We start from the raw sequence: 17,177 nt of genomic DNA on the forward strand, positions 1-17,177 counted from the left end.
GCCAATAATGGGGCATGACTGGTGGCAATACCCAGTTGAGCTTTGCAGTTGAACCAAGTAGTATGATAGAATATTGATCTACTATTTGACCTTGATAGAGGTCACATCTGCTTATCAAATAAAATTACTTTTCATGGTTTCTACCTTGTAAATAAGAGGTCACCACACAGTTCAGCACAAATCTTTGGTAAAGAATTAGAACACGAGTTCAGTTCCTTTGTTGCTCCTGGGAGAGTAGGATCCTCCTAGCTCCGTTTAAGTGTGCTTATAGAACTAAGGTGATAATGTAGAACTTTAGCATCCCTTATCCACCCATAGGCTATAATCCCTAGCTGCTTTACTTCATGCTTAGATAAGGATTTAGATTCTGATCTGGCTCTCTTATCTTTTCTAGCATTGCACAAGAGAGCTTTCTTACCAGGTGAAGCCATGTTTTGGGGAAGAATTATCCATCAGTCAGCACATGAGGGTGAAGTTAAAGCTTTTCTCCAGCTCAGCTTTCTCTCTCCTGAACCAGTGTCATCTGGCTTTCTCCTCTGGGTTGTACTCTGTAAAGTGTCTTTTTTTCTGAGTAGTTAACTTGGCTTTTCCACTTGGACTGCCAATCTGTGTCTATTGGAGAATGGAGCTGATAGTACAGTGTCCTGGTCATGTCTGCACACTCTTTGTGCTCTCTTCCTGTTACTTGAAACCTACAGTCGGAGCTGCATTCTTAGGACAATTACTTACCCAGTGCAGTGCCTTTCCCTTGAGATTTCAGAGGCAGGAAATAAGCACTGAAATGTCATTCAGTTACACACAGCTCTGATGTTCCCAACTGAAATATTTATGCAAACCAGTTTCTATTTCACATTCCTTTCTTGATTGGTTTTCCTAACCCTGAGCCAGCCAGCCCTGGGCTTCTGTCCCCTTCCTCACTTCCAGGGCTTGATTTGGATTTGCCTGCCTAGCCTGTCACTGACCAAAAGAGCCTTTTGATGGAATAGACTTGTGTAGCCATATTGATTTCTTTCCAGTATATGTCTTAAGTAGCTCTTGTTTGTGGTACTCGGGTTGTTTGGAACCTAACTATTGATATTTTCCATTTTAATTATTACCTTATCAGAGTATAAGTCACAAAAATTTGATTTCTCAGATACAATCTTCAATTGCTTTGATAGTGAACAAAGAAAATGTTTATATAGCTAAGCACATAGAATACCTTAACAATCCTGGCGTTAATATTTTAGGTTGGATAGCTTGGACTTATCCAGAATTAACCACATGTAAAAGGAGAGGGATTTTAGTTTTCTTTCTCTATAACATTAGCATTTTAAATGAACCATTCCTAGCTTCTTTTGCCCCAAAGCCTTGTTTCACACTGTGTTCAGTGGCCTGAATTAAGGTGAAGAGGATGGTAAAAGAGAACAGTTATATTAAATGTAATGAATTCTGGAAGGCCTTTTAAATCCCCCCAACAGCTGTGCCCATCAGCTCCCAGTGACATAGCATCTGAGCTCTGGATCTCTGCTTTCTTTCAGGTTGCTACGGAATCCGTCCTGATCTGGTAAATGAAGGTTGGACCTGTTCTCGGTGCACAGCCAATGCCTGGACAGCGGTAACATACTCTTTACTGCCAGGGCTCTTTTTTCTTCAGAGTTTGCTCATTCAAAAGTCCCTGGTCTTCAGCCCTTTGGGGCTGAGAGTTAGACTTGGGATAGAACGTGGGTCTTTGTCACGATTTCCTTGCAACTCCATGACGTTAGGCATGATTCTTTCCTCCTCCAAGCCTGTTTTTTTGTAAACTGAAAGAATTGAATTAGACAGCCTATAAGAGTAGATATAGAAGAGATAGCCTGATATAGTAGAAAGAGTACCAGGTTTGGAATCTCTGGATTGTCCCATCACTAGTTTGCAGGCAGAGATTGGATTACTGCTTGTCAATTGATTATTGAGTCTATACCTGCTGAAATACAGCTGAGACTAGAATAAAATGCTCCCTGTGATGCTTAAGATCTGGTTGAGAACCCTGGTTCTGACTTTTACCTTGCTGTGTTAACCTTGATCAATTCACTTAACCCTTCTGGGGTTCAGGTTCCTCCTGTGTTAATTGGGGATAACAATACTTGACTACCTAGGTCACAAGATAGTTGGGGGTGGGGGTGGGTTTGGAATCTTTAAAGCATTATAGAAATGCCAGATGTTTTTGTTGCCTCTGAAAAGTTAATTTAAGGATCTGCCCCCTGTCTCCTGGACAGTGAGGAAGAGCACTGCTGTAGAAGGAAAGTTTGAGTGAGAATGGTCTGGTAGCTTTTACCATTAATCTGTATAATGGTTTTCCTCTGTAGGAATGCTGTTTGTGTAACCTCAGGGGAGGAGCTCTTCAGATGACAACCGACAAAAGGTAGGAGGGGTTTTTGTTTATTTTTTCAACTGTTTCGCCCTAGAGCTTACACATTAGCACGTTATGACTCTCCCTGTACTGTGAGTGGTTCTGACTGGGAGCAGCAAAGAAGAGGAAATGATTGATCTCTGTGCTAGAGGTGATGCTGCCTCTACTTTTTTTTATTCTGTTAGTGGTATCACTAACCCTTCAGATAACAAGTAAGACCCAGATGTTGGACAAAGAGATTATGGTTGGGGGACAGTAGCATCAGACTTAAAATAAGTCATATCTAAAGATCCCATCTATCTTATAAACTCCTTAACATCAGGAACCATATTGTAGCTTTGTGTGAATATCACTAGTTCACCTTTCTGTGAGCTTTCCTGAACTTCAATTTTCTTCTCTGTAAAATGGTGATAATTATAGATCAGCACAGCCCTACTTCAGCTGGTCCATGCCTTTGTGCATAATGAGCCATTTGTACAGTATGACTATTCAATCACCAACCACTTGAAAACAATTGTGAGATATTACTTCACACAGATTAAGCTAGCAGTGGTGCTAATTGGAGGACATATATAGTAATACTGATTCACTGCTGGTGAAGTGAATTTCTTCAATGGTTTTGGGGTGAAAAATCCAAATTGAGCAAGAAAAATTGCCCAATTGCTCATATACTTTAACCTTGAAATTCAACTACTGATACTATATTCTAAGGAGATTATTAATTGCAATTAAAAAAAAACCTGTCCATACTAAAGTGTTAGTAACCGTGGATTATTTGTGTTAAAACTAGAAACAAAATACATGTGTAGTCATCAAGGAATGACTAAACAAGGAATGATAGAATGCAGTAGAATGTATTAATAATTTTAATAACAAAAGTGAGAGCTTACCAAAAAATAAAGTTTGTAATCCAACTGTCTTGTGAATCGTCCAGGTGGATACATGTGATCTGTGCTATTGCTGTCCCAGAAGTACGATTTCTTAGTGTAATAGAGCGTCACCCTGTGGATATCAGTGCAATACCAGAGCAACGATGGAAATTGGTACGTATTTAGGCCATGTCAGACTATGTTCTATATTGTGAAGTTTTTGTGGAATTACTATGTGCTTTCTTTGCCCAAAGGAATAGTCAACAAGTATTTATTAAGCATTTCTATGTGCCATACATTACATTAAGTGTTGGGGATACAAAGAAAGACAAATACCTTCCCTGCTCTTAATAATTCACAGACCCTTTATTAAGCACCTTCTTTGTGCCAACCCTGAGGATATAAAGAAAGACAAAAGGCTGACCTAGATCTTGAAGAACTTACAAGGTCTAATGAGGGAGAACATGCACACAGCTGTGTACAAACAAGCTAGAGATAAAAAATCGGTGGTTGTCTTAGGTGGAAGGTTCTTAGCAGCAGAAATTTCTTATAGAAAATGAGACTTTACTTGAGACTTGAAAGAAGCCAGGGAACCAGGAAGACGAAGAATGTTCCAGGCATGGGCACCAGCCAGTACAAATATATGACATTAGGAGGTGGCTTCTCGTGTGTGAGGAAAAGTCAGGAGGCCAATCCAGTAGATTGTCTGTAGAATACATGGAGAGGAATGAAGATAGGGAAGAGGGAAGTGGTGATTTTAGTTTTAAAAGCCAAATAGAGGCAAAATTTCAATGAATGAGTATGGTCCTAAAGAAGAGAAATGAGAAGACACTCCACTACTTTGTAGAGGGAGATCCATAGTGTGATAGGTACATTGTATATATTTTCAGATTTTTTTTTTTAATGAATTGATTTGTTGAAATTTTTTCTTTCTCTTTTTTCTCTATTTTTTTTAATGTTTATCTACTTACTTTTAGTTTTCGACATTCATTTCCTCAAAATTTTGAGTTCCAAATTTTCTCCCCATCTCTCCCCTCCCCTCACCCCATGGTGCCTTGCATTCTGATTACCCCTTCCCTCAATATGCCCTCCCTTCTATCACACCCCACCCTTCCCTTATCCCCATCTTCTCTCTTTCCTTATAGGGCAGGATAAGATTTCTGTACCCCATTACCTGTATTTCTTATTTCCCAGTTGTACACAAAAACAATTCTCAACATTTGTTTCTAATACTTTGAATTCCAGCTTCTCTCCCTTTCTCCCTCCCCATCCATCCCCACTGAGACAGCAAGTAATTCAGTATAGGCTATATATGTGTAGTTTTGCAAAAGACTTCTATAATAGTCATGTTGTGTAAAGCTAGTTTTATTTCTCTCCATCCTATCCTGTCCCCCATTTATTCATTCTCTCATTTGACCTTGTCCCTCCCCAAAAGTGTTTACTTCTAGTTACTCCCTTCTCCCATTTGCCCTCCCTTCTATCATCCTCCTCACCCCACTTGTCCCCTTCTCCCCTACTTTCCTGTAGTGTAAGATAGATTTTCATACCAAATTGAATGAGCATGTTATTCCCTCCTTAAGCCATATGTGAAGAGAGTAAGCTTCGCTTTTTTCCCTCTCACCTCCTTCCTTTTCTCCTCTATTGAAAAAGATTTTTCTTACCTCTTTTGTGAGTGATAATTTGCTCCATTCCATTTCTCCCTTTCTCCTCCCAATATATTCTTCTCTCACCCCTTAATTTTATTTTTTTTAGATATCATCCCTTCTTATTCAACTCAACCTGTGCTGTGTGTGTGTGTGTGTTGTGTGTGTGTTGTGGATGTGTGTATAATCCCTCCAACTACCCAAATACTGAGAAAAGTCTCAAGAGTTACAAATATTATCTTTACATGAAGGAATATAAACAGCTCAACTTTAGAAAGTCCTTTATGATTTCTCTTTCCTCTTTACCTTTTCATGCTTCTCTTGATTCTTGTGTTTGAAAGTCAGATTTTCTATTCAGTTCTGGTCTTTTCATCAAGAATGCTTGAAAGTCCTCTATATCATTGAATGACCATTTTTTCCCCTGAAGTGTGTTATACTCAGTTTTTCTGGGTAGGTGATTCTTGGTTTTAATCCCAGTTCCTTTGACTTCTGGAATATCCTATTCCATACCCTTTGATCCCTTAATGTAGAAGCTGCCAGATCCTGTGTTGTCCTGATTGTATATCCACAATACCGAATTGTTTCTTTCTAGCTGCTTGCAATATTTTCTCCTTGATCTGGGAACTCTGAAATGAAATTTGGCTATAATATTCCTAGGAGTTTCTCTTTTCAAGTCTCTTTCAGGAGTTGATCAGTGGATTCTTTCAGTATTTATTTTGCCCTCTGATTCTAAAATGTCAGGGCAGTTTTCCTTGATAATTTCATGAAAGATGATGGCTAGGCTCATTTTTTGATCATGGCTTTCAGGTAGTCCCATAATTCTTAAATTTTTTCTTGTGTATCTGTTTTCCAGGTCAGTTGTTTTTCCAGTGGGATATTTCACATTATCTTCTATTTTTTCATTCTTTTGGTTTTGTTTTGTAATTTCTTGGTTTCTCATAAAGTCATTATCTTCCATCTGCTCTATTCTCATTTTTAAAGAACTATTTTCTTCAGTGAGCTTTTGAACCTCCTTTTCCATTTGACTAATTCTGCTTTTTAAAGCATTCTTCTCCTCATTGGCTTTTTGGACCTCTTTTTCCAGTTGAGTTAGCCTATTTTTTTTAAATTATTTTATTTGTTTTTAGTGTTCTACTATCATTTCCATATAACTTAGATTTTTTTCCCTGTCACTCCCCTCCCTTCCGCATTCCTCCTTGAGACAGCACACAGTTTTATGTAGATTCTACACATACATTCCTATTAAATACATTTTCACCTTAGTCATGTTGCACAGAAGAATTAAAATGAATGGGAGAAATCATAAAACAAACCAAAATGTAATACAAAAGAAAATGATCTGCTACATTCTACGATTGAATTCCATAGTTCTTTCTCTGGATGTGGAAGGCGCTTTGCCTTAAGAGACCTCTGGAAATTTTTTAAGTCCTTGCATTGCAATGAAGTTCTAAGTCTACCAGGAAAAATCCTCGCACACTGTGGTTGTTGCTGTGTATAAAGTTCTTCGGGTTCTGCTTGATAATTTCATGAAAGATGATGTCTAGGCTCCTTTTTTTGATCATGGCTTTCAGGTAGTCCCATAATTTTTAAATTTTTTCTCCTGGATCTATTTTCCAGGTCAGTTGTTTTTCCAACTCAGCATAAGATCATATAAGGCTTTCCAGGCCTCTCTGAAGATCTCTCTTCCAGTTCATCATTTCTTACAGCACAATAGTATTCCATTACATTCATATACCACAAGTTAGCCTGTTTTTAAAGGTGTTGTTTTCTTCAGCATTTTTTTGGGTCTCCTTTAGCAAGCTGTTGACTTGATTTTCAAGCTCTTCCATGGCCTGAGACCATTGCATATTTATTTTGGAGGTACTGGATGCAGAAGCCTTGACTTCCTCTGATAGTATGCATTGTTCTTCCTCATCCAAAAGAATGGAAGAAAATACCTGTTTGCCAGAAGAAAGTAACCTTCTGTAGTCTTATTTTTTTTCCCTTTTTTGGGCATTTTCTGAGGCAGTTACTTGACTTTTGTGTCCTTTGTCAAGAAGAGGGCATACTCTGGGGACCTGAAAGTTCTCAGTTTCTCCAGGGTGGCCCAATCAAGGGAGAGGAGTTCGCTTCTTTCCTGGCCTGCGCACTGGTCTGGGAGCAACCAAAAACTTTTCTGCCCAGGATCTGTGAGTAGTAGAATTCCCTCTCCACAACCACCTCCAGGTCTGTCAGGTCAGCCCAGTGTACCTCCTCACCCCAAGACCATGCTCAGGGCTGAGATCCAGATCAACTGCTCAATTCCCCCGGAGCTTTAGGTGGAGGGCTCCACGCTGCAGCTGCCGCCACCACTGCTACCCCAGGTGCCTAGGGCTGGGGCTAGGAGTGGACCCTGCTTTCTTCTTGCCCATTTGAAAAAACCTTCTCACTAACCTTTGAAGCTTTATTTGGCACTTATGGGTTGAGGGGTCTGGGAACCTCCACTGCTCCTGGGAATTCCGCCCCTGAGGCCTGTTCTGGTCCTGTTCCTCCCAGTGCCGTGGCCAAGGCTGGACTGTGCTCTGCTCTGCGTGATAGACCTTTCCTGTTGGCCTTCCAGATTACTTTTGGCTGAAAATCTCTTTCACTGTGTCGTTCTGTGGGTTCTGCTGCTCTAGAATTTGTTGAGAATCATTTTTTACAAGTATTTTATGAGCTGTAGGGGAAGAGCTAGAGTATGTGTGTCTTTCTACTCTGCCATCTTGGCTCCATTGTTGATTTTTTTCCTTAAAAATATAATTTCTCATATAGGATGGTTCTGGATGTGGGAGGGATACTGGGGAAATTCTGATGATAACCAAAAAAAAGATTACAAGAATGTATTTACAAAGAAAAAGATCAAACAGAATTTCATATTTGATCCAGGAGGTAATTGGGAGTCCCTGACCTTTATTGAGTAGCAGGTGACATCATCAGACCTGTACTTTTGTAAAGTCACTTTGGATTGGAGTGAGGAAGAACTTGAGACAAGGAGACCAACCAAAATGTTATTGCAATAACTTAGGTAAGAGGTGATGAGGGCCTGAGTGACACATGGTGGCTTTGTGAATGGAGAGAATGGGGTATAAACAAGAAATGTGGTGAAAGTAAAAATGGCAAGAATTTGTTAATAGATTGGATAAATGGGATAAGCATTAGGAGTAACAAGCGGCACTGAGATTTGGAATCCAGGAGGACAATGGTGTCTTTAGCTATAAGAAAGTTGACAAGAGAGGACGGTTTAGAGGGAAAAGTCATGATTTGTTTTAGACATATTGAGTTTAAGGTGCATATGAGGTATAAAGTTTGAGATGTCTAAAGCCCGACTGGTGCTCAGAAGAGAAATTAGGGAGACACACACACACATCTGAGCATTATTGAATAGGACATTTGTGAGCTAATGTGAATGCCAAACAAGGTAGTTTGGAGGGAAGAGAAAAGAAGACCCAGAACAGATCTGAGGTATACCCACAGTTGGTTGGTGAGCATGACCTTAGTGAAGATCCAGCAAAGGAGCCTAAGAAGAGGACCAGGAGAGAGCAATGTTGTAGAAACCTAGAGAGGAGAGGATTATGATTGACAATTCCAGAGGCTGCAGAGAGATCAAAAAGGATGGGGACTGAGAACAGGTCATTATGTTTGTCAACGAAGAAGTCACTAGTAACTTCAGAGAGAACAATTTCAGTTGAATGATGATGTCAGGAACCAGTTGCAAAAAAGTTTAGAATCAAGAGAAAGGAGAGGAAGTAGAGACAAGTATAGATGGCTCTCAACGAGTTTAGCTGAAAAAGAGGGAACAAAGCAGGAGGATAGTTATCAGAGACGTTAGATCAAGTAAGGATAGGAAAGACATGGCTGTGTTTGTAGGCAGCAGGGAAGAAAGCATTAGAAGGAAATAAGCATTTCATTAAGCACATACTGTGTGCCAGGCACTGTGCTCATTTGGTTCTCACAAAAACCCTTGGAGGTATATGTTGCTATTAGACTCATTTTACATTTGAGGAGACTGAAATAGACAGAGGTTAAGCGAGTAAAGGGTCACACAGCTAGTCAATATCTGAGACAGAATTTGAACTCAGTTCTTTATCCACCATGCCATCTAGCTGACTTTATAACTAAGGCAATATTGAAAATCAGAGTGAGTGGGCAATCTGTTAGATGGTGCATGTAGAGGGGTTTGCCATGTATTACAGAGACTAAAGAGGACATAAAGGGAAAAGGTAGATTTTTGAGTAATGTGAGAAGTTAGAGCTCTTGGCAAATGACTTCCATTTTTTCAGTGAAGTGTGAGGGAGCAGGTGCCATAGGAAGTTTGACAACTAATGATGGAAAAGTTTGGAAACAGCCACTTTGTTCAGTGGGATGGCGGAGGGGTGAGTGGTAAGAGACTTGCCTATGTGGTCTAAATTTGTAATGTACACAACATGGTCTGTTATTTTTCTCCAGCTGCTTTTATCAACACATGAATAGAAGCATAGAAAGCAGATAGTAGCAGTAATTAGAGGCTGAGGTTTGAGTAGAGGCTGGTGAACTGGTTGACTTGAGAGAGGGAATGGAAAAGGCAGCCAGAGGAAAGTGGTGTCCTGGCAAAGAAAAGAAGGGCAGAGGACCTGGAGACCACTGTGAGGACCAAGAAGAGGTCCTAAAGTATAGGGAAAAGTGAAACAAGAAAAGACTGGTCAGCTAACGGAATGTCATAGCATCCAGAGATCCTTGTTTATACACTGCACCACTATGGCATGGCCCTCCCCCAACTCTTTTAGTGAAAACATTGCTGGGCTGGAACCCAGCCTTAATCAAGGTACAAGGTACTTAATCAATGGTGACTAGGGCAGAACACTTCATAGCTCTTGAGTCACCGTTTCTTCATTGGCAGAACGGTTATAAAAATGTTTGTCCTGACTGCTTCATGCCTTTTGTGAGGGATGTAGAAGCTATAGAGTGCTGTGTGTGTGTGAGTGTTATTGTCTTTGCAGTTAAGCAAAATGAGGAAGCTGACAAAAGATTTTTTTTCTCTCTGATATTTTTTCCACTTGTATGATTGAGCCTGTTTTGTTTTGTGTTTTTTTTAACTGACAGACTAGAGCTTATACTTCCAAATGAACATTGTCCTTCAAAGTTCTTTATCAAAACCATACCCTTTTTCCAGTGGGGTAGCCATTGCTTAAAGTATTTTAAAGATCTCTTTTCTAAAATTGCAGTCTTGACTAATTTAACCACTCACTTATCTACCATGCATGGTCAGAATTTAAAAAAAAAAAGCCTGCCAAAATATTTGCCACCAATGAGGCTATAAAGAGAGAACATGCCATAGGCTCTGGAATCAATTTCCAGAGAGATTCCTGTAACATTTTCTGCAGTCAGAGAAGTGTTGCAATCAATCCAACATTTTAAAATTACAATTTTGTTTTTATTGATATCTTTTGTATTTGTCACCTTTACTTCCAGATATTCATATTTCCCTCACCCCTACCCAGCAAGCCATATCTTGTAGCAAAGATTGTAAAAGAAGTGTTGGGGAGGGGAAAGCTCAATGAACCAAATCAACACCTCAGCTTCATCCAACAGTATAATCACCTGGGTGGTGTATTTTCTCAGTACTTTTCTGGGGTCAAAACTCAGTAGTTCTACCATGTGCCAGGCACTGTGCTAGGCACCAGTGATCTAAAGACAAAAATGTTAGCCTTTCTGAAGCCTCAAGGAGTTTACATTCTATCAGGGGAAGCAATACGTACACATATGACTATATATAAAAATATACTTGTCAATACAAGGTAATTTTCTAGGGAAGGCACTTAGAGTTGGAGGATTCAGAACAGGTCCTAGCTGAGAAGTGGACTTTGAAAGAAACTAGAGACCCTTCCAAAGAGTTGGAAGTGAAGAGGAAATGCATGCTAGGTATATGGTAGCACCCTGCACAGAAACATGGAAAAGAAGAACAGGTGATCATGTGAGGAACAAGAGATAGGCTAGTTTGGCTAGACTATAGAATTAAATTATGTCTAATTAGCCTGGAAAGGCTTATTAGTTCAAATGTTGTAGGGTACATACCATTTGCATTTATATATAAAGATTTTGACAAGTTTGTTTAAACTAGGTATAGGGTCACACTTAAAGTGTATGGATAGCACCTTGGGGCAATTACCCTTTGTAAGCAGCCTTTTTTTAGGGATAGACTAAGGGGAATTCATACTCCAGGGTGGGTTTACTATAGTTAAATAAGGGAGCTGCGTTTGCTATAGTTAAATAAAGGCTTGCATTAATGACTCAGTTTATTCTTTTGGCCATTTATTTTGTGGTGGTAATAGTTTCTCTAGAGATAGTTTAGTCCAGCTGCCATGTCCTTCATATGAGTTTTAACCCAGAGATGATTGTGAAGGCAGCTGTATCTTTTGGGGCTGAGGATTTAGAATTCAGACTCTCCCATGTCCACTTGGGGGCAGTATCTCCTACATAGTGATCAGACTTCTCAGGATGCTCTTACGGTCTTCTGTACCAGTGAGACACCTGGCAGCTGCCACCAAAGAGGAGATTGCTGCATGAGGAGGGTGCAGAGGAAGAATGTCCTATGCCTTTAAGGGTGCCCAATGCACTTGAACATCAAACGGGTGGTTGGGCCCAGGTCAGTTGTTGATCTGCATTGGAGGGACGCATGTGGGCAAGGTAGTGTTTGGGAAGGGGAAAGAGATTGATTAAGCATGCAGCCACCAGATCCAAGCCCAGCCAGGCATTGGATGGGTGATTATGAAGAGGTTGTGTTGGCTTCCAGAGTTATTCCTCTGTTGTGCAAATGGGTTTTGTACACAAATGTGGATGTAAAAAGCATTCATTATTCAGGTGGAGTGATGGAGCAATGCAACGCGCAAGTGATAAATCCTTTTGCACAGGCTCTTTATGGATCATCTGACATTTCCAGCATGCATCCTCTTCATTACCAGCACTTGTAACGATGAATTAAAAATCCTTTTACACAAGGCTCACTTGTACTGCTTAATGGGGCCTCACAAGGAAGGCACTTAACTCCTGCAGGTCTGCCCACTAGCAGCCTAGCACCATGGTACCTACCACTAGGTACAATCTCCTGCCATTGCTCATTCTAGGCCCAGTCTTTTTGGTCTGATTATGATATATCTGTGGCTCAGAAAGATGACTTCACAGGGATGTGATTTACATTTATATGTACCAGGGTCCCATGTAGGAAAGAGAAATGTGTGGTGTCCTTATCAGCTTTGACCTGATCCAGAGCCACTTCTCAGATTGCCAGCCACATCCTAGGGTTTAACCACTTGTACCCAAAGGTATTTCAGATCTAATCTGTCTTAGCCCAAGTTGAGGAACAACAAGAGGCTAAACCCTGCTTACTGTATAGGACAGGGGTCTGACTCGATTGACATTTCATGCCTGGTCGTAGCTTCTGCTGTAGGGTGAATGTTTGTAGATGGTGTGTGGGATTTCTTTATTTGAGACATGATGGATTTCTGTGAAGAATTGTTAGGTATGAGAAGCATGCTCCATTTAACTGTTCTTAGACTTTATTTGGGCCTGGTTCTTGATAGAAAGAAGTATTTATTCTATACTCTGATACCAGGAGTGTTTATTGACTAAATTAGATCACCTATCTTGCACACCAGTAAGTAAACCTGCCTGTTCTTTCACACTGCTATGTGCTTTATATCATTTTTTATGCATAGTTGTTTTGTTACAGTTTGTGAGAGCACACTAAGAATATGGTGCCCACTAGGAGTCACTGTAGGCCTACATCAGTAAGCACCGAATTGTTCCCCTTGAAGCCCAGCTGTGTGCATCATGGTTCAGTTTTCCATCCAGACCTGTATCCCTCTCTGCATGTGTTATTTACCACAGAGCTACGTATCTCATTCTTAATGGATAACCACTTGAATTCAGCTCTTGTGCCTCTCAAAAGTGGCCTTATGGACTACTAGGCAAGTCATAGGATTGTAGCATCTAGAGATGGAAGGGACTTCAGAACTTATCCAGTTTAAATGAGCGAGAATATCCTCCACCACATCCCTAAGAGTTGGTGATCTAGGCCTTGGTCTGAAACCTCTCCTGAAAGAAGGTTGCTACCACCCAAACCCAAGACAGCCTTTTTCATTTTCAGAATTACAAAGGTTTACAAAGGTTTCCCCTAATTTGCTTCTACGTTTTCAGCCAAATCATTACTCCTGGTTCTCCCATTTGAAGATATTACTGGATCTCTAAGATTATTCCTAATCCTGAACAAGATGGGCAAAAATATCTTGCTACCGAGATATTGAAACCATAACCTGTTTAGCTGAATTGTAAAGGTGTGACCCTCTACTCTGAAGCTATGTTTCCTCACATTGTTCTTTTGGGGGCTGATGTTCTTTTGTGAGGAGCTTGAAGGCTTGGGACTGGTTCAGGGGGCATAAATAGAAAAGATTCAGGGAAAAGTGTCTTTGAGGAACCCCAGAGTATTTGATTCATAAGTATGTCGTCCGCATTAAGCCTGTGTGTCTTCTCACGATGCAAGGCTCTCTTAACCCATCCAGCCACACACTGTTATAAGAAATGGTCTTTGCAGGGCTCCTGATTAATGGTCTGTTATGGGCCTGAGTGTAAATTATATATGACGTGGAAATTCAGAATAATTAGCTGTCATTTCTCAGTGGAGTAAATGAATTGTAGTGTTCCTCATGCTGGAGACAGCCCATTCTTCACTCTGTGCTCTGATCTGATTTTTCACTATGCATTTGCTCTAAGGATTTTTTCTCATGAACGTGGCTAGCTAGGTTTGGCTCTCATCCCTACAAAGTGTCTTTGGATAGCTACTTGTTTTCCCTTCCCAACTTTCTTAGACTCTTGATTTCCTCTTTTGGACACTATAAGGGTATGTGTCTTCAGGCTATAACCAGCCTATGTGTTAGTGATTTGTTTTAATAAAATGTGCAGACCTCGTCACTCTTATTTTCCATGTTGTCCATTTTGTGGAGGACTCTGGCTGTGACTTGAGATCTCTTCAGGACCTTCATTCTGTGTTGGTGGCTATCAGAGCAAGGAAAATCAGAGTCTTCAGGACCTGAAGGTCAATACTCACTCTCAAAGGAATATTGAGCATATTGTATATCAGCTCTGTTCCTGTTGGTGAGAGAACTTTCTATTGACAGTTTAAGTAATGAGATCTCATCACTATTGATTCCAGTGTGTGGCTATATTCCTGCTGAGTGCTTAGCTGTAGTACTCATCTGGTATTTGAACACAGTTTACAGAGTGATAAAGGAACCACTTATTAAATTCTTGGAATGACATTTAGATAACATAAAGGCATCTGGCTAGTTCTGAAGCTAACCGGTTCCTAGGATTACCACAGCATCCATGTGCAGCAGTGGTGTGATATACCCTAAGACCCCTAAAGTGCTCTTTGGCCATGTGTAGTGGGGTAAGGGACACAGGTGCAGCATGGTATTTGGTTTCAGATATGTGGGTGTTGCTGTATGGTTCAGCAAGGATGAAGCCCTTCATCATAAGGGAGCTCTATTTTGTGATGCTTTTTTTAAAGGCAATTGTTGTTGCAAAACAGCTTTCTGTGGAAAGAAAATGAGAACAATTCTTTTGAAGTCTGATGAAAGCTCCCAAAGGGAAGATCCGAACTGAGACAACAGTGTTATCTGAGACAGTTACTTGGAAGGGATGGAGCCAAGCCCTTGATTTTATCAGAAGACCTATGTTCAGTCGGTCAACAAGTCATGCTAAGCCCTGAGGATACAAGGAAAGACAAAAACACAGCCCCTGCCTTCAAGGAGCTTGTAGTCTGAAAGTGGAGACAACCAACATGCAGTATATTGGGGAGGGGGGAACTGGGAAAGACTTCATATAGAAGGTGGGATTTGAGCTGAGTCTTGAAGGAAGCCATTGAAACCAAGAGGCAGAGGTTAAAAAAAAAAAAAAGGACAGTATTCCAGGCATGAAGGACAGCCAGGGAAAAGATGAGACGTCTGGGTAGAATGCAGTATGTGAAGAGTACTACCAGTATCACTTAATTGTAGATTATGTGGAGGGTGGTATTGGGCAGTGCAGTGGATAGAGTGCCCAGCGTGGAGGCAGAAGCCGCCTCTTCTTGAGTTCAAATCTGACCTCAGGCACTTTCTAGCTGTGCGACCATTGGCAGGTCATTTAACCGTGTTTACCTCAGTTTCATCATCTGTAAAATGAGCTGGAGATGAAATGGCAGACTGCTCCAGGATCTCTGCAAAGGAAACCCAAAATGGGGTCACATAGAGTCAGACATGACTGAGACAACCGAACCACAAGGGTGGTAAAATGTAAGAATCCTGGAAAGGTAGGGAGAAGCTTCAAAAACTCGTCAGAGGGCTTTATATTTGATCCTAGAGGTAATAGGGAGCCACTGGCATTTGTTAACTAAAGGGGTGACAGGTTAGGCTCAGGAAGTTATTTTGGCTGGAGTGGAGAATGGATTGGAGTGTTCAGAGACTTGAGGCAGGGAAATGAATTAGAAGTTACTGCAGTAGGGCAGGCATGAGTTGATAAGGAGTTTACACCAGACTTGCATCTGTGTGAGTTGAGGGAAGGGGACAGAGTCAGAAGGCTTTGAGAAGGTAGAAGGGACAAGATTTGGCAGTATAGTGGATATGTGGAGTGAATGCAAGTCAGGAGTCCAGGATGGCACTGAAGGTGCAAGCCTAGGGCAGTGGGAGATGGTGGTGTCCTCAGCAGTAGAAGAGACCATTCAGAAGAAGGAAAGGTTTGGAAAGGGAGATTGAGTAGTGTTTTGGACATGTTGAGCGTGAGATGTCTGTTGGTCATCTTGTTCAAGATGCTCTAGAGCCAGCTGTGCTACTGACCCCCTGTTTGGCCTTGAGCAAGTGATTTCATCTCTCTGTACATCATTTTTCTTTACTCGAAAATGATATGGTTAAATTACAATCATCTCTGAGTGTCCCTGGAGGCAAGGAAGGACCTGAAGTTAAATTCAGCCTCAGATACTTAATAGCTCTGTGACCCTGGGCAAGCCAACTTAACTTCTGTCTGCCTCAGTTTCTTTAATTATAAAATGGGGATCATAGTAACACCTACTTCCCAGGGTTGTTGTGAGGATCAAATGAGGTAATAAATTGTAAAGTGCTTAGCACAGTTCCTGGAACAAAGTAGACACTTAGTAAGTACTTATTCCCTTCTTCCTTCTTCTCCTCCCTTCCCCCCAGAGGGCAGGCACTAGAATTGGGATTGGATATCAGGAAAGTCTTCCTGTAGAATGAGTTGGGACTTTAGGGAAGCCAGGGAAATAGAAGGGAGAGATAAGGAGGAAGAACATTCCAAGCCTGGGGACAGTCAGAGAAAATGTCTACAACCCAAAAGGATTTGTGTTTAGGTAAAAAGTTTTTAGTTGACTAATTAGTGAGTATATTTTCCTGTATAAACACCAGATTTCTCTAACTGTGTCACTTCAGAAATGTGTTTACTGTCGAAAGCGGATGAAGAAGATATCTGGAGCTTGCATCCAGTGTTCCTATGAACATTGCTCTACTTCTTTTCATGTGACCTGTGCTCATGCGGCTGGGGTCCTAATGGAACCTGATGATTGGCCCTACGTTGTGTCTATCACTTGCTTTAAGCATAAAACAGGCAGTCAAGGTGTAAGTGCTTCTTGGTATCAAAATTTTGATTTTTTTCTTAATCTTCATCAGTACCTGTTTGGGTTGTTGAGATGGTGACTTTTCTCTGTTTTTTCTAGGTCCAGTTTCTAAGAGAGGTGTCATTGGGTCAGACGGTTATCACCAAGAACCGTAATGGCCTCTATTATCGCTGTAAAGTAATTGGCACAACCACACAGACATTCTATGAAGTGAACTTTGATGATGGTTCCTACAGTGACAACTTGTACCCAGAGAGCATTATTGTGAGCAGCCTTGAGATGTTTTGGTGGGCTTGTTGTGGGAGGGAAGGAGGGAAATTGTTATCTCATCACTTGATGAAAGAGACTGCTATTAATAAGCCAAGAAACTGCTGGTAGTTGGGAAAGTGAAGACTGGCACCATGTGTCTCTTCCCATGTTGCCTTCAGGAGCATTGTACGGTAATATCTTCTTTACCTTGAGACATCCACATTTCTGCACCTTCAACTGTTTTACACAAAATTCAAACAAGACAATATTCAGTAATTACAGAAGATACAGAAAAGGACTCCTCTGCAGACAGTAGCAGGCCAAGGGCAAGAACTCTTTCTATTGTCTTGAGCTTGCCACCCAAGTGTCACAGTTCCTGATTCTCTGACCTGTCAGACCTGTGAGCTTGAGGG

At 40.9% G+C, this 17,177-nt stretch overlaps 1 protein-coding gene across 4 annotated transcripts in view; it reads left to right on the forward strand.

The window, feature by feature from the left end:
* Positions 1–17,177, forward strand: part of KDM4B (lysine demethylase 4B) — a 255,670-nt gene that overhangs the window by 220,203 nt on the left and 18,290 nt on the right. For all 4 annotated transcript variants that reach the window (XM_072601869.1, XM_072601870.1, XM_072601868.1 and 1 more), the window contains 5 exons: positions 1,521–1,597; positions 2,328–2,383; positions 3,306–3,414; positions 16,331–16,516; positions 16,615–16,779. In XM_072601869.1, the coding sequence (XP_072457970.1) occupies positions 1,521–1,597; positions 2,328–2,383; positions 3,306–3,414; positions 16,331–16,516; positions 16,615–16,779 (593 nt within the window). The remainder of the gene's footprint in view (positions 1–1,520; positions 1,598–2,327; positions 2,384–3,305; positions 3,415–16,330; positions 16,517–16,614; positions 16,780–17,177) is intronic.

This window comes from Notamacropus eugenii, chromosome 4 (genome assembly GCF_028372415.1).
Source record: "Notamacropus eugenii isolate mMacEug1 chromosome 4, mMacEug1.pri_v2, whole genome shotgun sequence".
NCBI lineage: Eukaryota > Metazoa > Chordata > Mammalia > Diprotodontia > Macropodidae > Notamacropus > Notamacropus eugenii.